The sequence below is a fragment of the Ambystoma mexicanum genome, chromosome 1p, assembly GCF_040938575.1.
Source record: "Ambystoma mexicanum isolate Mex_15411 chromosome 1p, UKY_AmexF1_1, whole genome shotgun sequence".
NCBI classification, from domain to species: Eukaryota; Metazoa; Chordata; class Amphibia; order Caudata; family Ambystomatidae; genus Ambystoma; species Ambystoma mexicanum.
The window spans coordinates 544,096,938-544,122,853 of NC_090921.1; the positions used below are offsets into that span (position 1 = coordinate 544,096,938).

The 25,916-nt window shown below is 48.6% G+C and overlaps 1 protein-coding gene across 2 annotated transcripts in view; it reads right to left on the reverse strand.

The window, feature by feature from the left end:
* Positions 1–25,916, reverse strand: part of TCF3 (transcription factor 3) — a 1,342,799-nt gene that overhangs the window by 14,577 nt on the left and 1,302,306 nt on the right. For both annotated transcript variants that reach the window (XM_069649483.1, XM_069649484.1), the window contains exon 20: positions 3,317–3,460. In XM_069649483.1, coding sequence (XP_069505584.1) covers positions 3,321–3,460 — 140 coding nt within the window. In that variant the 3' untranslated portion in view covers positions 3,317–3,320. The remainder of the gene's footprint in view (positions 1–3,316; positions 3,461–25,916) is intronic.

Sequence of the window (25,916 nt, forward strand, 5' to 3'; positions counted from 1 at the left end):
TTGATGGTGCCGGGGAGGGTGCGCCCAGCCTGGCGCCCGTAGAGCCCGACCGTTCGGCGCTCCCGGTGCCAGCGGACTCGCGGTGCTTGGCCTTATGTTGGACCCCCGTCGCCGGGGCGTCCTCAAAGGTCTTAGAAGACCGCTCGGATTTCTTCCTCTTCTTCTCGCCGGACGGGCTCTTCCCTTCCAGCCAGTTGGCGAGACGTTGATGGCGGTCCTTCATGGTCCGCTCCGACATGTTGCCGCAAAACGCACAGTCCTTCTCCACGTGCGTCTTGTTGTCATGTAGGCAGTAAAGGCAAAAAGAGTGTTCGTCCTCCTTGAAGACGTTCTGCAGCTGGCATCCAGGGCAGACCCTGAACAGCTTTCCGGGCGTCGAGCTTCCCTTCTCCTGGGCCATGACCGGGCCTGAGAAACTTCTGGAGTCCTCCAAACGCGTAGCTCGACGAGATCTTCACCCTTGAGGGGCGCAGACGAATCCGAAACGGGTCCCCGTTGATCGGATGGAGAGTCGGTGGAGCTTGAGGCTCTTTTGACCGAAAAAACGAAGTTTTTGAGAAAAAACGTGAAAAAAATAGCACTAACGCTCGAGAGCAATAGCACGAGGATCCCAACACATGAACGTGCGGTAAAAATCTGAAGATGGCTGCCAGAGGCGGTGCTTAGGTAGAGGGCAGTCATTGGCTGTGGTCAGTATGACGCAGAGACCAGTGATTGGTTATTACTACGAAAGACAGATCAGAAACGAAACTGATACTGGTTTTTTCTTTACCGAGGATTCCCAGCCTGACGACGGGGAATATTCATGAGCATGTGAATCCATGCCAGACCCCATGCTGGAGAAGTGCAAGAATGGATTAAAGCAAAATCCATTCTTGATTCGAAACAAATAGGTTTAAAAAAAAATATTGGAACCAATTGCGGAGGTCTTGTATTGAAAACCTTAATAGCCAAATCTATGAAGCAGGGGGAAGAGACCTCCATGTGTGGCCTCGATGGACCTTAGCTCCGTCTTCAATCTTGTAGATGGGCAACTTCTGTGGCTAAAGTTAAAAGAACTTGGTATTCCAGCTAATTTACTCCAGATTATTATTGCCCTGTACACAGACACTAGTTTGAAGGTTTGCTTAACGACAGAGGGTTTACTTTCTGAGGCAATCATTATTCCGAACGGGCTAAGGCAAGGTTGTATGCTGGCCCCTACGGTTTTCAACCTTTATGTATGTGGTGCCCAAAACGCCTTGGTAGTAAAGGTATGGTGTGTCCCAAACTGAATAATGTGTGCATAGCTTGGATGGCATACGCTGACTATTTTCTTCTTTTGGACAAAACCAAAATTGGACTACAAAGGCTACTTAGAGCCTTTGAAAAATGCATAGACAATCTCAAACTTAAAATGAATCCAGTAAAAACGGTTTTTGTCCCGTTTGGTAAGAACCATAAAAAAAAAAAAAAGAGTGCTTTTGCTTGGACATGTGAAGGAAAGAGGATTAAGGCACAACCATATTTTAAGTACCTGGGATTTTACTTTTTTTCTAGCCAGGATTCCACTAATCTGATAAAGTCAGTTGACTTTGAAATCAAAAATAGCCATTAGACAGCTGAGGGCTATTGATAACAAATTTGGAACATTTTCTATGGTCCCGTTGAGGGAATTCTATAACAAAATGATTATACCACGTTTAACCTATGGAATATAACTATTCTCTAATGAACTACATGCACATCTGACATGTATTGAAGGTAAAATCTGGAGAGCTGTGCTGTGGTTTTTGCCCAAATGCATACCACTGGCCCTAATAAGATATGGATTGGGTTTGCACTCACTTTCTTCCTATGCAACTTGGAAGAGACTATGCCTCTGGAAAAAATGTAAAACATCGATGGATGAAACCTTGTATGCATGTGCTTATCAAGAACCTTTGAATCCTTTCATGCATGCGTTAATAGGCGAAAGTGAGAATTGTTTGAAAGAGCCAGGTCTATCTATGATCTCATTATGTAATAAGCTGGGAAAAGTGAAGATCAGTTTAATGGGCTTTGATTGGCAAAGAACGAAAGGTAAAATCTTAGAAACAAAACTGTATAAATTTGCCTCTTCTACTTGGAAATGGCAACCTGTCATGGAAGGCTACTTAATCAAATATCCGTGTAAGCGTTTGCGTAATGATTTTATGCGCTTTCGCTTTAATGTTTTACCCACTAATCGAATAAAATGTATTAGAAATCACACCTCAGAAGGAGGTCTATGGTGCAGATTTTGTAAAATTTCTGGTGTTGTGGAAACTTTGCAACATATTTTATTGGTTTGCCCTCATTTGAAGGCTCAAAGATTAGAGTATTTTGCGAAATATGTAGTCTCAACTAATGAAGTGAATAGAGAATTTATATGGTACGGAATGCTACATGATAATTGTACAAGTTTAAAAATCTGTGTAACAACCTTTTTAAGAAATGTCTGACTTGAGTTAACGAGGGTAAAACTTTTTTTTTTAGTTTTTTTAGACTTTGTGGATCTGAAAATGTTGATATATAATTTGCAATCTCTAGATTGATCAGTTAAATAGTTTGGTATTTTTATTCTTGTATTTCTTTTAATTAGTTTCTGTAAAATCAATGTTTCATATTTTTGTGATTTTGTAAAGGTTTGTAAACAAACCAAAACAAGGAAAAAGAAAAAACACATAATTTTTAGATGAGAAACTAGACCAAGGGCATACTAAGTAACCTCTCCAGCACCCTATGGTAAGATAGGGTGTGCTGGGTTTAGAAAGTTACAAAATGCAAGTAAAGTCAATTTCACATCACTGCTCTTGGAAACAGTTTCACCAAGAGAAGGTATTTAAACCTGTGGAGGAATCCAAAGGATTTCTCTGTGACACTGCACTGAAAGTGCTTTGTGTCACAATGTAAAAAGATGATGCTAATGGAATTTGTCAGACCCCATAACAAAACACAGAAATCACATAGAATAAAAAGTACAAAGTCCCCAAGTTCAGCAAAAGAGCTGGGGGCCTCTAAGGTGGGAGGAATTTAGCACTAAACTGAACATTTTTTCTAACACCGCCAATGCCTACATTTTTAACATTACTATGTTGGTTAAAGACAAATAATGTATGCGGCTCCATGATGCAACTATCACCATTTTCAGGAGGCCTCACCGTTATATGGTTTAGCACGGGGCTACAGATAACACAATCAATACTCTTTATACCTAGCAGTGACTGAAAATGCAAATCGCCATCTTTTGAGTAAAATTTGCCAAGAGCTAAGCCTCCTTTCGCTTGCTGTAATCATGCTTGCATGGTTAACATACCTTATCACATGTGTCCAATTGAATTGTGACCATCTCCAAGGCCGGGGTGTGAATTTGATAAGGTCATCTGTGGATCTACTACCCCAGACACCTTTTCTTCTTCTCGACGCTTTAAACAGGCAGCTTTAGGATTCAGATTTCGCTCTAGGCAGAAACAATGGGAACAGGTTAAGTGCAGGAAAATTATGTTTAAAGGTAAAACCAATTTGCGCTACCAAACGAACAGTTAACAAAATCCAACACTTCGTGTACATGCTTTTGAGCCACATAAAATGGCTCAACTAATTAATCAATTCAACAATTTCACACCAGTTACCTGAAGCTTTGAAAACCAAAATATTCCACTTATTTATTTGTTAATGTCTTTTGAAGGGATGTACAAAATGAGAAGAAAAGCTATATGCTGTTCAAGATATTCATCACATACATGAGCAATTCCTAAATTAGGTGCGGGGTGGGAAATCACACACACTGCAAAATATAGACCAATTTCTGTATTTAATGCAAACATTAAATTGTTAGCCAAGATTTATACTTGGAGCGCCGTAACAGCTCACACAATGCAAGATAATTAATTGATGTAATATACTTGCATAAAACATCTGTGAGGACTGGAGCCGCAGTGAGTATAGATACTGAAAAAGCTTTTGACAGAATTAATTGATCCCATTTGTGGCAAGTATTGTGTACAATTGGATGCAGGCCACAAAGTCTTTTTGATGCTTTGTACAAGGAGGCTGATGACCCAGTCTTAGTGAATGACATTGCTTCAGCTGTTTTCCTGATGAAAAGGAGCTTGACAGGGATGTTCATCGTCTCTTTTTGTTTGATCTGTTTATTGAGCCTCTGGCGATTCAAATTCAAAGTGATCCAGAAATAAGAGGAGTGGTCTGTGGGGGGTTACATGTCAAATGTATTCTGCAGATGATTTGCTATCCTTTTCTGATCCGGAATGTTCTTTTCAAAGATTGATGGAAGTACTAGATAGATTTGGGAGTGTCTCTGAAATCAAGGTGATTAAATAAAAGGATGAAAATGCCCATATAACACCATCCTGCCATAGAGGATTTCTTGGAGATGGCATGCATTACTCACCGTAATAGTATTTCTGATGCTTGTATCTGCTTAGATTGACATGCTTTGCATAAGCCGCCATCTAGTGTTATGTGCCGAGTATTGCACGACTTATTTCCGAAAGTCAAGAAGGGTCATCGACTGAACGGGTTTGTAATGATATCCCTAGTGTGACGTCGGTAGTAGCCATGGTCCTTCAAGTGTCAAAGTCCCTCAGATTGTTTTGTTTCTGACATGAGGGAGCATGAAGTGTTTGTAAGAGAGGAAGTGTAAGGTATTTGATGTCTATGTACCTTCAACAAGAGTGGAGGAAATGTGGGCGCATGTGAATCTAAGCAGATACAAGTATTAGAAATAAAATTACGGTGAGTGATGCATGCCTTCTGATGCTTGTGGATCTGCTTAGAATCGAATACTTTACATATACTATTGAGCAGTACCTGGAGAAGATGGTGGGATGTTTGAAGGTACAGCAGCAAATATAGGTTTTAATACTATTGTCCTACCTGTTTATCTTGTTTGGAATGAGTATCCAGACAATAATGCTATGTAAAGGTATGTATGAAATTCCAAGTAGCAGCATTGCAAATTGCAGCTAAAGGGAAATTTGCAATAAAAGCTATGGTAGCCCCTGTGCCACGTGTAGAGTCCGCTCTTGGTTTGAAAGATAGAGTTTTGTTAGAAAGGGAGTAGCACATTTGAATGCATTGGACTATCCACTTTGAGATAGCAGACTTCGAGATAGGACCCCCTTCTCTTCCAGTTGCTATCGACACAAAGAATTGATCAGTCTTCCTGCTTGGCTGTGTTTTGTTGAGGTAATACATAATAGCCCTCCTAACATCCAACGTGTAGAGGCTTTTTCCAGCCGAATTGGTTGGGTTTTGGCAGAAAGTTGAAAGTTCTATGAACTGGTTTACTAGTCCATAAATAATATAAATATATATGAAAACCGTGGATGTGTTCATAGCACCGCATTGTCTTTATGGATGGTTTTAGGGAGAATTCTCAAAAATGTGCCAATTCCCTTCACCTTAGAGACCCCCAGCAACTTTGCTGGATTTTGAGGACTTGATTTTTTTTACCTGGAGTGAGTGCGAGCCTTCGTTTCCCCACTCTAATATATTTTGAATGCGTTTTACTCTTGTGTTCTTGGATTATGGAGTTTTAGACAACTCCATAGGCATTATCTTTTCATTTGTGTCTCACAGCACCCTCTGTTCAGTGGCACAGGGAAGCCTTTCCAGGCTTTCCCCAAGGTTTAAATACCTTTTCTGGGATAAACTACTGTTTCCCTGAGTAAATAAAGTGAAATTGACTGTACTATTCTTTTTCAATTCCTAGACCCGGCACACCCCATCTTACAATAGAAGTGCTGGAGGGGTTACTTAGTATCCCCTGTGTCTAGATACTCATGTAGCAGTCAAATGCTACCCTTTCCTCTCAGAATGGCTGGTGGCAGTGGTTTTACAACGAACTACCATGATTTCTCCAGACCGCGAACACCGGTAGCGTTCAATCGCGAGAGCCATGTTTTTCAAGATGGCTCCATAGCCCCCTTTTGTTTAAACAGGTCCCGGTCTTCTTTTTTCGCCATTTCTTTGTGGAAAGGTCCTGTAGAGTTTGTCTCTGCATGCCAAACCAGGTTTGGCCCCTTTGTTCCTTCGCCTTTGGCGGGCTTAGGAGTGAAGACCGCCTCTGGTGCCCGATTGTCTGGGGTGGGCAGGAAGTGAGGGACGTGCCCGAAACTCCCTGTGCTTACTCTCCTAGGAGACCCAAATGCACTCCGGCGTGATTGGCTGGCTGACTGTCCGGCAAGGACAGCCACCCTGCTGGGTGAGTGACAGCTAGGCTGGAATGAATGGGAGAGAACTGGGCAAAAGGCGTGTCTCTTGGCTTCGAAGGCAGAGTCGACCACTGGAACGAAAGAACCGAAGACGAGCTTGAAGAGGGTGGCTGTTGCAACTCCTGGACCGTTGGTTTGCCCGGTGAATCCCTGTTGCAGGTCCGAATTTCGAAGTTCATCTCGACAGAGCAGCCCCCACAAGGACAACTTCTTCCTTTGAGTTGGTGGGACTTATCAACTGTAACATAAGCCACCTGGATACCAATCTCAGAGCTGCTCGTATTTTCCTCAGAGTGCTTCAAGAAACCAAAAAACCAGGGAGAGGGACACCAGTTTCTGTGCTTTACCTACAGCTACCGGAATTGAAGTTTGCCAGGCTTTTTGACTGTTCAAGTGCAGTGCAGGAGTCCCGACGTCCTCCCTCTTGTCCCCACGACTGAGGCCCAGGAACAGCGAGATCTGCAGAAAATGCCAGGAACAGGAGTCATCAGCTGCCTCTTTTTCTTCATTTGAAAGGTACTGTAAAACCAGATTGAGTGTATTTACCTCTCGCGGTGAAAGTGCTTGAAACTTTCCCAACTCACAGTCCTAATCAGCTTGTGACCCAACATATGATTCTTCTTGCTACAAACTATTCCTAAGAACTTTTGCAGACTTTTCAGTTTAACCACCAGAACTGCTTTGTCCTATCCAAGACTTAAGCCCATTGACTTTGGCCTAGCCTACTGAATTGAACTGACCTTTCTGGTGAACACTAAATATTTGCACTGTCTACAGAATATTGTAACCTTTCATGTTCTAATAATCTTTGCCTTTTACTCCTCTTGAAAAGTATTTCTGAAATAGTATTGAAGTGCATTTTGTGTAGTATATAATTGCCTCCTATTGAATGTTTTATAATTGAATGGTTAATTAATAAGCATTTAACCAAGAAACCTTGAGAGTAAGAGTTTACTTGAACACCTGTGATTGTAGACCTCCGTGTAACATCATTACAGTTCAGATTCCCTCTTGAGATAAGCCTGGCTACTCAGCCCACTACCAAAACTGTGTGGTACAGACTTACACCAAAAGTTGGTTTTGCTTACACTGTAGTCAAAGTTGTCTGTAGTGGTCCCAGAGGGTACTGCATTCAAACTTTGCTTAACAGATGGCAATAAAGGGATCTTGAACTGAGAGTGCTTGTAATTCACCGACCCTTCTGATGTATGTAATGGCAACAAGAAAAGCAGTCCTGTAAGTGAGGCGTTAATGATTTTATGTATTGGCTCAAAAGGGGGACCCATGAACTTTGTAAGTATACCATTTGAATACCACCCGGGAGTTGGGTTTGAAATCGGTGGGTGTAACCTTTTAACCCCTTCCATGAATGCTTCTATGACAAACTTTCCACCAAGAAACATTTGTTTGAGAAGTTGTGTATGCAGACAGTGCAGCTAAATGGACTTAGAGTTGAAAACTAACCCTGTGTCCAAAAGGTAAAGTAAATATAGAACAATGTGTAAAGGAGGGCAATCAATTGGATTGATGTCTCGAGCTTTGCACCAGATAACAGTTTCCATTTATTGTAGTAGTATTTTCTGGTATTAGGTTTGCGTGCGTCCTTGAGGATGTCCATACATCTTTGTGTTAAATTTAGATGACCAAACTGACATCAGGAGCCAAGCTTCCAAGTTCAGAGTTTGGAGGCACGGATGAAATACTGTTCCTTGTTGTTTGGGACAGTAAGTTGTATGGGCACAATCTTGAGGCTATTTCTTGTTTGTTAGTTCCTGCTGTGCTTTTACTCGGTTTAGATCAGGTTTGAGTCCATTTTGTGTTTTGCCTTTGGCGCGCTTCAGCCCTAAAGCCTGCCCAGGCTCCAGTGTGTCTGGGAAGGCAGTAAGTGAGGGAGGAGCCCGAAACTTCACTGGCCTTAGTAGGCATGCCTGGCCAAAACTAGTTCCAACTGGGCGAGTGACTGTCCTAGAGGACAACCCCCCCCTGTGTGATTGACAGCTTAGTGCTGTGGATGAATGGGATTTTGCATATAAGGCGAGAGTTTTGGGACCACAAGCAGAGTCGACGACTGGAACATCACATCTGATGAAGAAGCAGAGAGAAGCCAGCAGCACCTTCCAGGACCGCAAAAGCACAGGTGAAGCCTGAAGCTGTGCTGACCCAGTTTTCCCATTGACTGGGTGTTACGCTCACCTGGTCTCTGCGGGGACGTTGGGGCACGACTGGAGCTCTCCCTGGATTCGGCTCCCCGGGATCGGTTCTCACCCTAAGTACACTGTTCTGGATGCTGGTACAGCCCCTGTGGGAACATGAGAGGCAATGAGAAGGATGTGGCGGTATCTTGACTCCCCTCGGACCTTTTGTGCCAAAATGAGGTAAGTAAGCTTTTACCCATAAAGGCTCACCTGATATATAGTTAGGGTGAGCTCTCCGTCCTGCTTCTCATCAGCAGGGGCGCTTCAAGATGACCCAGTTGCTTCACTGGTCGATAGATGTGGTGGCCGAAGCACTTTGAAGGTAGGAGTTTTTGTGATGATTATTGTTCATATAAGTATTAATGTCTTGTCACATGTTTTAAGTTCATATTCTTAATAATGTCCTTCTCCTTATAGGTGATGGCGGCCTAGCGTAGCTGTTGCGCCGGTGGAGGACTCCAAAGTGTTCCCAAGAAGATGACTAGTTGGAATCCAAAGGTAATCGCTAAATGCAATGGCGTACGACCTTAGCAAATGTCTCTATTAGGTTTCTAACCTTATTTGTTCTTTCCTCCTGCAGGTATAATCTGGCGGCGCTTGGAGAAGAGTTGCGGTGCGCAAACCTGGCGGCGGGTGAAGGATGCCAGCGACCGCAACAAAGCTGGCCGTGTAGAACTGAGTTGGTGTCTGAGCTGAAGGTCAGGTAAGGCGCACAGTCGGTGGTTGTATTCCACGAGCCAGGTAAGTGTGCTCTGGTCGATCGCGGATGGAGTCAATGCGAGCAGGTACGAGACGCTTCAGCGATGATTCAGCTGGTTCTGATGGAGAAAACGGGTAAGTTGTGGCTCCGCAATGGTTTGTCTGGCTATGCAGGTAAGATGCTTCTCCGCAAGGGTTTCACTGGACGACAGGCAAGAAGCTTCTCCGAGATGGTTTCGCTGGAGAAGAGGTAAGATGCTTCTCAGGCGGCGGTGAGCGTTATGCTGCTTAGGCAGAACGCTGCGATGCCTAGGCCTGCAGGCGGGGCAGGCTTAAATAGCCTGGTCACGGCCACGCCCCCTTGCTCTGCTAGATGGTTCCACCCTGCCAAATGATGTGGCACGTGCAGCTTCATTGATTTCTATGGCCACGCCCAGCCCAGATACATGCGGTTGACTGATATGAGATGGAATGACACGTGCCCTAAGGAAAAAGCGTGCAGAGCACACTTTATGAGCCTGGCGCCAGAGGTGCCAGGACTGGGTCCAACTGGACCCTTTAGGGGATTGTGAACTGGGGTTCCTGTCCAGTGGCCATGACACAGGGATGGACGACTTCCTCCCTTAGGTTGGTGGGACCAACTAGCCTCAAGACCAGCTCTGTTCTGGACCAACCCCTGTGTCGCTGCAACCTTTCTCGGCTGCAATTTCCCAATACCTGCACTATCAATGAGTGCAACGTCTTCCATAGGATGAATTCGGCTGAAACTTTGTGTGCATCCGTGTGAGTCTACAGAAGAAGGAAATCTTCGTCCAGAGTCGCCTCACCAGAGTTCAGTACCGAGGAAATTCCAACCAGGGCATATTCGTTCCTCTTTGGAGCTGAGAAAAAGGCACTAAAACCACAGTGTCGCTGAAACAAGTGAAATCCAATGCTGCAGAGTCCCTCTCGAGAGTGCTGCTACAGAAGCCTGCCAAACATCCTTCCTTTCGTCACTACCATCAAGGTCCAGGAACAAGGGTCTGCATCGCGGCATCAAGAAGGAAGTCAGCTGGAACATCTGCTTCAATTCTTAAGTACTGTGGGGCTTTGTGTTTAACCACTTTAGCCAAATCTAGTGCTTCCCAACTGGGGGAGTGCTCCTGTCTATCTTTCTGAAATATTGAAATTCACTTGTGCAGGCCTAACCTCTGGTACACATCAGGTAGGCTCACTTGAGCTCCTGGAATTTTCTTCAAAAACTACTGACTGTTTAAATAACCTTTTCTAATAACATTGCATCAGCACTAGAACTGTTCTATTGACTTTGGCTGTCCTGGCTCCCTAAAGGCATCCCTTCTGAACCCTACTGGCTTTGGCAGTGCTTGTCCCCGTACAGGGTTTAATTATTTTACCCTATTATTGCTGGGATAAAAAACTGCCTACTGTCCTATGGGAGAAAAGACTACTGTTGCAGTGCTACAGAGTTCCATTCTACTCTAACACCTTTTCCCTCCAAACTCAATATTGTATGGTGAACCGGAAGTGCTACTACTGACCTAAACTGATGTCACTGTGTAGTGAAATGTTTTAGTACAAAAAGAATGTACTCGCCTGCATTATTGTTACTTGAATAACTTGATTCTGAATTTCTACTTGATGTTACTATTAGTTGCTGCATAACCTAGTGTGATTAATTTGCTTTGTGCATATATAAATCATTTTAATTTAACGTTTAGGGGTGTAAGTGTTAACTTGAATACTTGAGATTACTGATTTCATTTTACTGTTCTACAGCTCACGCGCCAGACCCCGAGGGTATTAGGGGGCAAAAAGCAACAAAAAAACTTTCAGTTTCAGCTTCGGTTACATTGCTGTGAAGTTATATACATATATACACAGATATATACAAATTATCTACAAAAGAGGTGAATACAGAGAGGACAACGGACAAGGAATAGTGGCATCGGTAAGTGGCTGTCTGTGTCGGCAGTCATTTTCCTTAATCCAGTAGATGAAGTTGTGCCTAAAGTGTTGGTATGTTTGATCAACCCTTAAGGCGGGAGGAAGGGAGTTCCAAAGTTGGGCAGCTTTCACTGGGAAGCTGCTTCCACGGGTTTTGGAGCGTTTAAAACTAGGCACTGTAAGAATTCTGAAAAATGTGCTAATTCCCTTCAGACCCCCAGCAGCTTTGCTGGATTCTTGAGGACTTTATTTTATTTTTACCTGGAAAGAGTGCGAGCCTTTTTCTCCCCACTCTTTCATGCATTTTGGTATGATTTACTCTTGTGTTCTTGGATTATGGAGTTTTAGGATAACTCCATAGGCATCTTTTCATGTGTGTTACACAGCACCCTCAGTGCATTGACACAGGGATGTCTTTTTAGACTTCCCAACGGTTTAAATACCTTCTCTCGGATAAACTGTTTCTCAGAGAAGAACAAGTTACTTCCTACCTTGTAACGTTCTTTCGACAGGATGTTCCTCCGACGTATTCCTCATCTTAGATATCTCCTTCCAGCTCTGCTGGCCTCGGAACATTTTTTCTCTCTAGAGGGCGCTGCGCGTCGACGTCCTCCGAGTCGATGTCCCTCGACAGCCGCCGTATCGACGTCGACCTGCCTATAAAGGCCGCGCGCAGCGTCTGTTGCTCAGTTCCATTTTGTAGCCCACAATAATACTTTCTGGACTAAACTAATCACCCTGAAGGAGCGTAAGCTGCAACAACAAGGGAAGTAGAACTGCGGGGATGGATGGGAGGGTCGATGAGGAATACGTCGGAGGAACATCCCGTCGAAGGAACGTTACAAGGTAAGAAGTAACTTGTTCTTCGAAGGGATTGTGTCCTCCGACGTATTCCTCATCTTAGATAGGCTCCCATAGCAGTATTCTATTGTCGGAGGAGGGAGTACTGACTTCACGCTGTCTTCTATTGATGAATAGAATTCAGTACAGCCCTTCCAAACCTAGTCTCTTGACTGGAGGAGGAATCCAAATTGTAAAAACGTGTAAAGGTATGGACAGACGACCATGTAGCGGCCGCACAGATGTCTTTAACCGGCACGCCTCTTTTGAAGGCCGATGAAGCTGCAATACCTCTGGTCGAATGAGCCCTAAGGTTTTGAGGGGGCTCTTTCCCTGCCAGTTTATAACATTCCAGAATGGCTAGAATGATCCATCTGGAAATGGTCTGCTTAGTTATTGGTAACCCCAGCTTGTGACCTGCGTAACCTACAAACAGCTGGTCTGCCTGTCTTATCCTGGCTAGTCTACTGATGTAAAAACTTAAAGCCCTCCTAGGGTCTAGCCTGTGTAACCTCTCTTCCTCTTTCCCCCGGTGAGGAGGAGGATAGAAAGAAGGTAGGGTAATCTTCTGAGTGATATGGAATTCAGAAACCACCTTTGGGAGGAAATTAGGCTTCACTTGCAGGACAACTTTGTCTTTGTGAAATATTGTGTGAGGGGGTTTACAAGAAAGAGCTTGTAATTCGCTCACCCTTCTAGCAGATGTAAGTGCTATTAATAAAACAGTTTTAAGGGTAAGGAATCTTAACGAACAAGAATGGAGAGGTTCGAAAGGTGTGCCCATCAGGAAAGTTAGTACTAAGTTTAAATCCCATAGGGGAACTTGGAATGGTCTTGGGGGATAAACATTGGTTAACCCATTTAGAAACTGTATTACCAAGGGTAATTTGAAATAGGATGGTTCTTCCGCAGTACGCTTAAAGATGGATAGCGGTGCGAGATAGCCCTTAATGGTGCCAACTTGAAGGCCTGAATTTGCCAAATATAGTAGGAAGGACAAAACCATTGGTGTACCACATGAAAAAGGGTTGATATTCTGTTCTCTACACCAGCTGCAAAATCTGTTCCAACGGCAGCGGTAGAAAGACTTTGTTGCTGGCCTCCTTGCCGAAAGCAACACCTCCATAACATCATCAGGGAGGTCCCAATCCTTGTACCTCAGCCTTTCAGAAGCCAAGCGTGAAGGTTGAGGGCTTTGATGTCTGGATGGAGAACCTGACCTCCCTTCTGCGAGAGTAGGTTCTCTCTGAGTGGAAGTCGAATTGGAGGGCAGATGGACAAGTCTAGAAGGTCCGGGTACCACGTTTTCCTGGCCCAATCCGGGGCAATTAGGATCATGGTTCGCCGGAATCTTCTCAACCTCCTGATCATTTGAGGAATGACAGGGACCGGTGGGAACGCGTAGAGAAGCGGAAACTCCCAGTCCACTATGAACGCGTCTCCCAGAGCTCCTCTCGGGGGAAATTCCCTTGAGCAGAACAGGTCGCATTTCCTGTTTAGGCTGGTGGTGAACAGATCTACCTGAGGGGTTCCCCAAAGGGCGAAGATCTCTTGAAGGACTTCCTGAGCTAGCTCCCACTCGTGGGAGACTGTTCTGCCTGCTCAGAGCGTCCGCTGTCAAGTTCTTCTCTCTGGCTAGGTGAACTGCCGATAGAGAGATTCCTTCTTGGATTGCCCAAAACCAGAGCTGCATCGCCTCTCTGCACAGGGGTAGTGATCCTACGCCTCCTCTTTTGTTGAGGTAATGCATGGCCACCGTGTTGTCCGTCATTATCAGGACGTTCTTCCCTTGTACAGCTGGCAGGAACGCCTTCAGCGCAAGTCTGATGGCTCTCTGCTCTAACAGGTTGATATGTAGTCTGGACTCCGATGGAGACCAACGACCGCTGATGGTCAAGTCGTTGACGTGGGCTCCCCACCCCGTGAGTGAGGCATCCGTGACTACTGTTATCTCCGGCCAGGGTTGCCAAAACTGTTCTCCTTTCAGAATGTTCTCCTGACAGGCCCACCACTGAAGGTCTCGAGCCACCCTGCCGGGAACCTGAAGAAGATCTGTCATTCTCCCTGAGAATTGGGACCACTGAGTCCTCAGTGCCCACTGGAGGGATCTCATTCTCAGGCGAGCCTCTGGCACTAAGAAAATGCAGGATGCCATGAGGCCTAGCAACCTCAAAAAGTCGAAGGCTGGGAGACGTTGGGCATGTTGGAACTTGGTAACCATCTGTAGAATATCTTGAGCCCTCACCTCTGGTGGCGAGGCTTTTCCCAGGGAAGTGTCCAGGATCGCTCCTATGAACTGGAGTCTCTGCGATGGTATCATTTGTGACTTCTTTAAATTGAGGGAGAAGCCCAGTCTGTGAAGGAAGTGGCACACGTGATTTAGCTGGATCTGAGCTTGTTCCGAAGAAACAGCCCTGATATACCAATCGTCCAGGTAGGGGTAGACGTGAATCCCTTCCCTCCTTAGACTTGCAGCCACTACCGACATTAACTTGGTGAAGACCCTCGGGGCGGAGGTCAGCCCAAATGGCAGCACTCGAAATTGATAGTGAGAGTTGCCAATTGCGAACCTCAGGTATTTCCTGTGTTTGAGATGGATAGGCACATGGAAATAAGCGTCCGGAAGGTCCAGAGATACCAACCAGTCCTGGAACTGAAGGGCCTGGAGGATCTGAGAAAGAGTGACCATCTTGAATTTGTCTTTTCTGAGGAATTTGTTCAATTCTCGCAAGTCCAAGATGGGTCTCAGTCCTCCGTCTTTCTTTGGAATGAGAAAGTAAGGGGAGTACCAGCCCTTGTTCCTCTCCGCTACAGGTACCGGTTCTATGGCACCTTTCTCTAGCAGGTCCAAAATTTCCTGCAAGAGGAGCGGATCTGGAGCTTTCTGAGAGCTGATCCCCGGTGGATGACTGAGGTATACGTAGGAAAGGCAGGCAGTAACCTTGGGCAACTGTTTCCAATGCCCAAGCATCTGACGTGATAGCCTGCCATACCGCCAGATGTTGAGTCAACCTGCCTCCTACAGGTTTCCTGTGAGGGGAAGTCCTCAGATTGGTTTTGGGGCGGCTAATGCAGATGCCGATGGTAAAGAGGCACCTGCTGTTGCTGCGGCTTTTGAATATCTACCCCGTCCACCTCGGGTAGTTCTTCTTTGTCCCCTTTGAGCCGGTCGTCCTCTACCTCTTCCGAATGCGGAGTAGAAGCGAAAGGACTTGCCCCTCGCAGAGGTTCCTGTGGGACGAAAGGGAGTCTGACGGATTGCAGCTCCTAGGGATTTTGCTGCTGCTTTTGAAGTTTGCAGTTTCTCTAAACTGTCATCCGCCTTTTTCCCGAACAAAGAAGAGCCATCGAATGGCATGTTCAAGAGCCTGGCTTGCACATCTGGGGCAAAACCAGACTCTCAACCAAGCGAATCTCCTGGTTGATGTACTTGTCGCCATTGCTCTGCTGATACTGTCAGCCGAATCAATGCCCATCTGGAGGGATTCGCACATAGCGTCTTTACCGTCCTGTATAATATTCAGGAACGCATCCCTTTCTTCTCCCTCCGGGATGTAGTCAGCCGCTGTAGAAGCAAACTCCCAAAGTGTATGGCTGAACCTAGCAAGGGTGCAAGTAGCAGATTTTAACGCCATGCTACATGCTGAAAAGACTTTCTTTGCCATAGCATCATATTTTTTATCGTCCCTGTCCTGTGGGACGGTAGGATAAGCAGTCTTGACATCGGTAGAGGATGCTGCCTGTACCACCAGACTTTCTGGGGATGGGTGTTTAGACAAAAACTCCGGGTCTGTAGAAGATACCCTGTACTTTGTAGACAGTTTTTTATTTACTGCTGGTGCGACATCTGGGGTTTCCCAGTTTGTCATGATCTTCCTCTGAAGAGCTTTATGAAAAGGCACCACAGGATCCTACTGTGGGCCTTTGTCAAGAATATCCGCGAGGTCATCTTGTTGGAAAGATTGTGAAGGTGCAGACCACCCCATGAACTCTGTGATCCTGGCCATTAAGGCTCTATAGGGGGTTTCAGCATGCTCCCCCGGGTCTGGCCTAGCAAACTCCACCTCAGGGGAAGTGTCTAACCCACTTGCCTCATGTAAGGAATCATGAAGATCCTTTAACCTGCGTTCTTCAGAGGAAAATTCCTCTCTAATTGGGGTTACAGGTCCCTGCAACTCAAATGTGTCTTCCTGTTCAGACAATTCACCCTCTTCCAAAATTGAGGACCTAGTTCTCAATTGTTCTGAACTCATAAAGGGAGTAAATCCCATTTCCAAGGCAGAGGGTGCCGAACTTGTCATTATCGGCCTCGAAAACGTCGATGTCGTCGACGCCGAAGGCTTCGAGCGTGGCGTCGAAAACAAAGGCGGAGGCCTCGAAGACCTCGACAGAATTGGAATTCTACTCGACAATCTCGAAGCCATCGACGTCGAGGACCTGGGTATAGTCACTGGGTGTGTCGTAACCGTGACGTTTCTTGGCGTCGACGCCGGTGTCGAAGCTGGCGTCGAGTCAACAGACCCGTGTGTCGAAGGTCCCTTTGACAACGGTGTCGAAGACATCGACCTCGGCGTCGACGGAACCTTCGAGGAAGGTTTGGAGGTCATAGTCCTACTCGAGGGTTCGAGACGCGCTCGAGAGGTTTCCTTCGCCGGGTACTGCGACTCGCGGCGTTTTTGACCTTCGGGCCTTTCGACCAGAGCATCGCTCTCGGCAGTCTTCAAGGGGGTCGAGGCCGCTTTCTCCAAGACGCTCATCATATTTTTTGCGGAATTCCTCCCATTCAGCCCGGGAACTATGTTTCGTGGGGCAAGGGGTTCTTTTTGGCGAAACAGAGGAAGAGGAAGACTGAGAAGGGGATCTTCGACGTCTCCTCTTCGAGTGCTTCGATCTCGAGGAGTGATGAGACCCACTCTGCGACCTGGAGCGCGAATGGTGACGAGGAGACGAGTGTCTCGACTTCGTCGACGAAGAAGCTTTAAAAGTCTTACCTTTCTCCAGCTTCCCCCTACGCTCCTTCAGGGCCTTAGCTGTCATGGACATACAGTCCTCGCATTCCGAACAATGGTGTTCAGCTCCCAAACACCACAGACAAACTCTGTGAGGGTCAGTCAGCGACATCTTTTTCCCACAATCTCAGCATTTTTTGAAGCCGGATCGAGGAGTTGTCGGTTCCGACGAGGAAGCCATCGAGTACGGATCGAATGACTCGAGGTAAATAGGATTAATCTGACAAGAACTGAGCAACGGTATTCCGAGGCACTGAGTAAGCGCGGAAAAACAGAACTGAGAAACGGACGCTGCGCGCGGCCTTTATAGGCAGGATGACGTCGACGTCGATACGGCGACTGTCGAGGGACATCGACTCGGAGGACGTTGACGCGCAGCACCCTCTAGAGAAAAAAATTTCCGAGGCCAGCAGAGCTGGAAGGAGATCTCTAAGATGAGGAATACGTCGGAGGACACAATCCCTTCGAATGTAAGGTTAAATTGACTTTACTAGTCTTTTTAAATTCCTAGACCCAACGCACACTATCTTCCAATAGAGTGCTGGAGGGATTAACTAGTATCCCATGTGTCTAGAAACTCATGTAGCTGTCAAATGCTACCCTTTTCTATCGAAATGGCTGGTAGCAGTGGTTTTAGAACAAACTACCATGATTTTTCCCGATCGTGAACACCGGTAGCTAAAAATCGCGGGAGCCATGTTTTTCAAGATGGAGCCTTAAGCCCCTTTGTTTATATAGGTCCCAGTCTTCTTTTTTCACCATTTCTTTTTGGAAAGGTCCTTCTAGTGTTTGTCTCTGCGTGCCAAACGAGGTTTGGTCCCTTTGTTTCCATGCCTTTGGCGGGCTTGAGGACTGAAGACCGCCTCTAGCGTATGAGTGTCTGGGGTGGACAGGAAGTGAGAGAGGTGCCCGAAACTCCCTGTGCTTAGTCTCCTAGGAGATCCAAATGCACTATGGTGTGATTGGCTGGCTGATTGTCCGGCAAGGACAGCCACCCTGCTGGGTGGGTGCTAAGCTGGAATGAACGGGAGAACACTGTTTAAAAGGCGAGTCTCCTGGACTGGAAAGCTGAGACGACCACTGGAATGAAAGAACCGAAGACGAGATGGAAGAGGACGGCTGATGCAACTCCTCGACCGTTGGTTTGCCAGGTGAAGCCCTGCTGCAGGTCTGAATTGCCAAGTTCATCTCGACAGAGAAGCCCCTTGAAGGACCCTTAGAGTTGGTGGGACCAATCAACTCGTAAGCCACCTAGAGACCATTCTCAAAGCTGGTTAGGATTAACCAGGGGGAAGGACACCAGCTTGTGTGCTTGATGAACAGCTATTCGAACTGAAGTGACTCCATTTTGTCAGCGTTTCCCGACAATCCCGCGCAGTGCAGGAGTCCCCAGACATCATCCTTCTTGTCCCCACGACTGAGGCTCAGGAACAGTAATATCTGCAGGAACTGCCAGGAACCAACGTCATCAGCTGTATATTTTGCTTCATACTAAGGTACTGTGCCAACCCGATTGAGAGAACGCTTCTCTCCCGGTGAAAGTTCGTGGAGCTTTTCCCAACTTGCAGGCCTAATCAGATTGTGACCCAACATATGATTATTTTTAGTACAAACTACTTTTGAGAAAATTGGCAAAGACTTTACCGTTTACTTCAAGAACTGGTCTTTCCTATCCAAGACACTAGTCCATTGACTTTGGCCGATGCCTATTGAGCTGAATCGAGTCCTCTAGCAAACTAAAACTATTTGCACTGCCTAAGAAAGTATTTGGGATCTATTCTGCCAAGCTGTGCCTTTTTGCTCCCATCTAGAGTAACTGAAATGCCATTTTGCATTTCAGGGGAGCGTAATTTGTTCAGAAACTTGTTGGTTTGCTATTGAAGTGTGTGTGTGTATGATATTAAGTTGCCTCCTTCTAGTGAATGTTTTCTAAATGACAAATTAATACGCGTTTTACCAAGAAACCTTGAGTACAAGTGTCTACTTGAACCACTGTGATTGTAAGACCTCTGTGTAACCTCTTGTACTGCTCATATTCACTCTTGAGGTAAGCATGGCTGCTCAGCTCGCTACCACAAAACTGTGTAGTACGGACTTCTACCAAAGGTTGGTTTTTACTTACATCTGTAGTCCTAATTGTATGTGGTGGTCCCAGAGGGTACTGCATGCAATTCTGCCTAACAGGCGGTTGGAAGAATGTCTCTTGAATCTGTCTATGAGGTATCGTGGGGCAGCGTTATTAAGGCATTTATGTGTTAGTGAAGCTACTTTTAGTGAGATTTTGTCCATTGTGGTGAGCCAATTGTTAGATCTTATATCGGAGATGTGAGCTTTTTTTAGGGATACTCAGTGCTGCTCTTAAGAGCATTATTTTGTAGAATCTGGATTTCGTTGGTGATATATGTGTTAGTCCCTAGATATAGGGCATTCCAATAAACCAGTTTTGACAAAATTAAGGCTCTGCCAGGGTGGTGCAGCTGTTGGTGGAGAGGAAGGGCTTTGCCGCTCTGATTAGTTTGCATGTGTACGCAATAGAGGAGGCCATGGAGTTGACCTGTCTGTTGAAGGTAAGGGTGGCGTCTAGGTAAAAGCCTTAAGGTTCGACTTCATAAGCTACTTCGATGGTATTTCCATCTATAATAAAGCTGGTTTAGTTGTGGCCAGGTTTGTTGATGTTGGAGGAGGTGCCGGGGATTATAAACTCAGTCTTGTCATCATTCAAGCATAGACGATGAGAGGCCATCCATGCCTGGATGATGAGGTACAGTCTATTCACCAAGGCCAAATCCTTGTCATAATCTCCCGTCAACGGTATGAGGATCTGGGTATCATCGGCATAGTTGGTGTAGGTGATACCAAGACCATCGATCATCAAAAAGGGGCTTTGTGAATATATTGTACAGGGTGGGGGAGACATGATCCTTGGAGCACCCCACAGGTAATGGGATGGGGTCAGCAGATGCTGAGGTTGAGAAGACATACATGGTCCTGTAATTTAGGAATGATTGTATCCAGCATATCGCTTCTTGCGAGAAGTGGGCGGCCGAGTCCAAGTGGTTACAGAGGATTTTATGGTCTACCAAGTCAAACGCAGCTGATAGGTTGAGGAGTAGTAGTAGTGCAGCTTTACCATTATCTCTAAGTGTGTCCATTTGTGCCTCGAGGTCGATTAGCGCTGTCTCAGTTCCGTGTTGGTGTCTGAAATGAGACTGGCGGACTCCTAGGAGGTGATTTTGTTCTAAGTATTGCTGTATTTGGAGGTATGCTACCTTGTCTAAAAATCTGAGCAGGAAGGGGACTGTGGTGATGGATCTGTCATTAGTGGGTATAGAAGGGTCTCCAGTGATTGCTTTTTTAGTAACGGGAGAATCCAAGAGTCTGAGGTTGCAGGGGATGGTACCAGTAGAGAAGGAGGAGTTAATAAGCTCTGAGATAAAAGGTGATAGGTCTGGCTGCGTCTTTAATGATTTGGGATGTGCATGGGCCGACTTGGCAGTTCAAAGGTTTGAGGCCGAGTATGACTTTCGACCTCTAAAACGGTTACTTTAGAAAAACTAAAGCGGTGTGAGGGTTTTTGTGAGGGTGATTTTAGCAGGGCTGGGGACGTGCTGGATACAGGGGATGAGTGGTGAATGATTTCTTTTTTGTTAGCAATCTTGACTTGGAGGGCTGCTACTTTATTGGAACGGGCATTTTGGATACTAGTGCACTAATTTTTATCCTTCACGCAGGTGTCTGGGAGTTTTCAGTTCTTTAAGGGCTGTGAACAGTTATTTTATGCTCGAGTTAGCTTGAGCGATTCTCTGGTTGTAGGAGTCTTGCTTGGCTTGTAGAAGGAACAAGTTACTTACCTGTAACTGTTGTTCTCCAGCATGGGTCTGGCATGGATTCACATGCTCATGAATATTCCCCGTCGTCAGGCTGGGAATCCTCGGTAAAGAAAAAACCAGTATCAGTTTCGTTTCTGATCTGTCTTTCGTAGTAATAACAAATCACTGGTCTCTGCGTCATACTGACCACAGCCAATGACTGCCCTCTACCTAAGCACCGCCTCTGGCAGCCATCTTCAGATTTGGAAGCACGTGAAGTGGCAGTATGACCAAGTGAAGAGCCGCAGAGGGGTAGGCGGGAGGGTTCGCATGTGAATCCATGCCAGACCCATGCTGGAGAACAACAGTTACAGGTAAGTAACTTGTTCCTTCTCCAGCATGGGGTCTGGCATGGATTCACATGCTCATGAATAAAGAATACATAGCAGTACACACATGCACAACCACAGGAGGTGGCAAAGGCTCAACATTAAGCATTACATCAAACTCAACATTAAGCATCTTACCTCCTCACCAGGCTCACCTCAGGCGAACAGGTTGCGCAGCACTGCTTGGCCGACCCTGGACTCCTCCCTGGAATCCCGATCGACGCAGTAGAATTTCGTGAAGGTGTGCGTCGACCTCCACGTAGCAGCCCTACATATGTCCAGCAGGGACACACCAGAAAGGAACGCCGTGGTAGCTGCGATCGCTCTGGTGGAATGGGCTCTCGGACGGCCAGGCAGCGGTCGGTTTGCCAACCGATGACAGTACATGATACAGCCGGAGAGCCATCTGGAAATGGAAGCTTTCGAGAGAGCCTTCCCCTGATTGACAGGTCCAAAGTTCACAAAGAGTTGTGACGTCTTCCGAAAACACTTCGTGTGGTCCACGTAGAACTTCAGCGCTCTAGCCACATCCAGCGAGTGCAAAGTCCTCTCAGCCGGTGAAGAAGGCGACGGGAAGAACACAGGCAACACCAAGGGTTCGTTGAGATGGAAGTCCGACGGTACCTTGGGCATGAAGGAGGGGTGCGTCCTGAGCACTACCCTCGTGTCGTGAAAAGTCAAGTACGGGGCCTTGCAGGAAAGGGCCTGGATCTCTCCCACCAGTCGTGCGGAGGTGATGGCCACAAGAAACGCTGTTTTCCACGACAGAAACTTCAACGGGCCGAGTGCAGAGGCTCGAACGGAGGTCCCATGAGCTTGGTCAGCACCACGTTGAGCTCCCACGCCGGGGCCGGAGCCTTCACCGGCGGGAACGATCGGAACAGTCCCTTCATGAACTCTTTCACCAGACGATGAGACCACAAGGACGTCCGCCCCGTGGTTCTGGTGTATCGGGAGATCGCAGCAAGATGAAACTTGATGGACGCGTGTGCCAGACCAGCTTTGGCCAGCGTCAGCAGGTACGGCAGTACCTGGGGAGCCGTAATCCGTAGAGGGTTAATCTTCTGTGCGTGGCACCAGACAGAGAACCTCTTCCATTTATGTCCGTAGCATTTAAGAGTCGAGGACGCCCTGGCCTTTGCAAGAACCTCTCTGCAGTCGGCCGGTATGTCGTATCCCCCAAACTCTAGCGCTGCAGGAGCCAGGCCTGCAAGTTCAGCGATTTCGGGTCGTGGTGGAGGATGGCGCCTCCTTCCCTGGAGAGTAGATCCGCGTCCACCGGCAGCTTGATTGGCGGGGACGCTGACAAGTCCAGAAGGTCCGGGAACCATATCTGCCTCGGCCACGCAGGTGCGACGAGGATCATCCTGCACCGTGACCTCTTGAGCTGGTTGACGAGCCGGATTAGCAGTGGCAAAGGAGGGAACGCGTAGAGGAACAGGCCCTCCCAGGGGAACGAGAAAGCATCGCCCATGCTCCTCGCCTGGGGAAACCTGCTGGCGAACCTCCGGCACTTGGAGTTCGTCGCCGTCGCAAACAGGTCGATCTGGGGTGTGCCCCACCGTCGGAAGAGGCGATCCACTAGATCCTGCCGTAGTTCCCACTCGTGGCACGAGCGCAGCTCCCTGCTGAGTGAGTCGGCGATGGTGTTTTTTATCCCTGCCAGATGAAACGGCACCAGAAACATCCTTTGGGCGACGGCCCAATGCAACAGGTCCTGCGCCTCTTTGGACAGTGCTGAGGACCTGGTTCCGCCCTGTTTCCTGATGTAAAACATGGTGGTGGTGTTGTCGGTGAAGATCCTCACCACCTTGCCCTTGAGGGACGGAAGGAAGGACCCGAGGGCCCAGAACACTGCACGGAGCTCCAGGACGTTGATATGGAGGGACTTCTCCATCGGGAGCCAAAGGCCTCTCGCGTGCAGATTTTCGGTGTGCGCTCCCCACCCTTCCAGGGAGGCATCCGTGGTCACTGTCTCCTGGTGGTCTGGGGTCTGGAAGTCCATGCCCGCCGTCAGATGCGCGCGGGTGCCCCACCACCGGACCGCTCGGCGGAAACTCTCGTTGAGTGTGATCCTCTCCTCGAAGCCGCCCGTCGTTTCACGTCCAGGAACTCCTGCAATGGGCACATCCGGAGCCTGCACATGGGAATGAGGTAGATGCAAGAAGACATCATTCCGAGGAGGGACTTGATGGACCTCACCTTGGCCGCGTCGGAAACCAACATCCGCTGTACCTTGCCCAGGATGGACCTGGTCCTTTCCTCCGACGGGGAGGCCAGAAGGGACACTGTGTCGAGCTTCGCTCCCAGAAACAGTGCGTTTTGCGCGGGTACCAGGTGGGACTTGGCGTAGTTCACGGAGAATCCCAGGTCCGTGAGAAGTTGGACGGTCCTTGCCGTGTGCTCCACGGCGAGCTCCCTCGTCTTAGCTCCAGGTAGGGGTAGACGTGGATCCCCTCGCGGCGGTGAAAACCCTGGGTGCCGACCGTAGTCCGAAGGGGAGGGCTTTGAACTGGTAGTGACGCCCTTGGACCACAAACCGGAGGAATTTTCGGTGCCCCTTTAGGATGGGAATATGGAAGTAGGCATCCTCCAAATCCAACGATGGGGGGGACGCGCGGGCACCTTCTTTGAAACTCGAGCGCGTGGCCCCGGGCTAAGGCGTCCAGCACCCAACGGTCGGTGGAGATGGACTCCCACACGCTGACGAAGCTCGCCAGCCAGCCTCCCACCGGGGTGCTTCGGTGGGGGCCTGACCCCACAGCCGGTTCAATCCTGTTTCGACGAGGCTTTGCCGCCTTGACCTCCTTGGCGACAACGGCGGGGTCCGCCAGACTTGCCTCGTCCTCTGTAGGCCTCCTGGGACAACGAGCGGGCCGCTTGACGGTAGGTGGAGAAACCGCCGCCGGAACCATTGGAGGCGCCCTTGCCTCCGCTGCTCCGAAAGGGCGTCCGTCGTTGCTGCAGAACCCCAAGGGCCCGGGCCGTCTCAGTGTCCGCCTTAATGGCCTGAAGGGAATCGTCCACGGTTTTCCCAAACAGTTTGTTCCCATCGAACGGCATGTCCAGGACTCTGGTCTGTACGTCTTGACGGAAGTCCGTAGCCTTGAGCCATCCACGCCGCCTAAGGCACACGCCGTTGCCCAACTGGCGAAACCCAGTGTCGGCGATGTCCGTCGCAATAGTGATGGCGTGGTCCGACGCCACCTCACCTTCCTGTAGGATCTCCAGGGCATCCGCCCTCTTGTCGTCCGGTAGGAAGTCCAGCAGGGGAGCCAGTTTGTACCATAGCTCCCTGTCGTAGCGGGCCACGATAGCCAAGGCGTTGGCCGCTTTAATCGTCGTCGCTGCAGACGAGATGACCCTGCGTCCCATAGCGTCCAATTTCTTTCCCTCGCCGTCCGGTGGGGAAGTCGATGTGGAGGCCGCACCCCCCCCGCTTTCTTCCTGGCCGCCGCGGAGACGACGGAGTCCGGGGTAGGCTGCACCCGGAGGCACAGGGGGGCCGCGTCCGGGACCCGGTACTTCTTCTCGTACCGGTTTCTTCTAGCTGGCGTCGTGGAAGGGTTCTTGAGGAGGGCGAGGCCCTCATCCCAAATGTCGTCCAGTAGAGGCACCGCGAGGACCGTCTTCCTCTTGGCCTCGCGCCGTTGATAAAGGAATCCTTCCTTTTTCTTCTCCTCAGGGCAGAGTTGGAAAAGCTTGGATGCCCTGGCGATCATGGAGTGGAACGATCCAATCTCGTCGGGCGGAGAAGCCCTGGTGGGAGGTGACGGTAGATCCTCGTCGTCCGTGCCCGTCGCTGCCGTGTCAGTCCCCGTATCATCCCCTCGGGTGGACGGGGAGGAGGGCTGGACGGGGCGCGACGGCTGAAAAGGAGGTGGAGGGTGAATCCTTCTTTTCTTGGGCGGGGGAACACCAGAAGGTCCCGGTTCAGGATCCCCCGACGGGAGAGGTTCCTCCGTCGGCAACGGTAGTCTCGTCCTTATCTCTGAGCATAAGGACTGTATAGCCAACAAAATGGCCGCCGAGTTGTCTTGCGGCGCTGGCAGAGGGGAATCCGACGGGCGATCAGGGGCCCCGTCGGCACCCTCGACGATGTCGTCGTCACCTGCGTCGGGATCCATCCCGACGGGCCGGTCTTCTTCCACGCCAAGGCCCTGGCTTAAGACCTCGATCAGCTCTTCCTCCGAGGTTGAAGCCGAATCTACGACGACGCCCTGCCCCCCCTTTTTCTTCCCCGCCGGGGATTTCACGGGGGTCCTATCGATGGGTACAAAAGAGGACTCCCTCCGAGGTGGCAGGGAGACTCCGAGCCCCGAGGTCGCCACCACTGGTGTAGCCTCCACAGGCTGAGCCAGGGCCGCCGTGACAGCTTCGATAGAGGGCTTGGCCGGATGGATTAAGGCCTTCACCACCTTAGGTGCGCTCACCGCCTTATCCTTGAGGGGGGGGGGGACACTGCCTCGCTCCCCCTCCGATGGGGCCTTCGAGCTCGACCGGGGCCTCTCCAGGAGCTTCGCCGGGTGCTCGCCCTTCCTCTTACCCGACCCAGAGCGTTGGCTCGTGGCTGAAGGTGCCGGGGAGGGTGCGCCCTGCCTGGCGCCCGTAGAGCCCGACCGTTCGGCGCTCCCGGTGCCAGCGGACTCGCGGTGCTTGGCCTTGTGTTGGACCCGTCGCCGGGGCGTCCTCAAAGGTCTTAGAAGACCGCTCGGATTTCTTCCTCTTCTTCTCGCCTGACGGGCTCTTCCCTTCCAGCCAGTTGGCGAGACGTTGATGGCGGTCCTTCATGGTC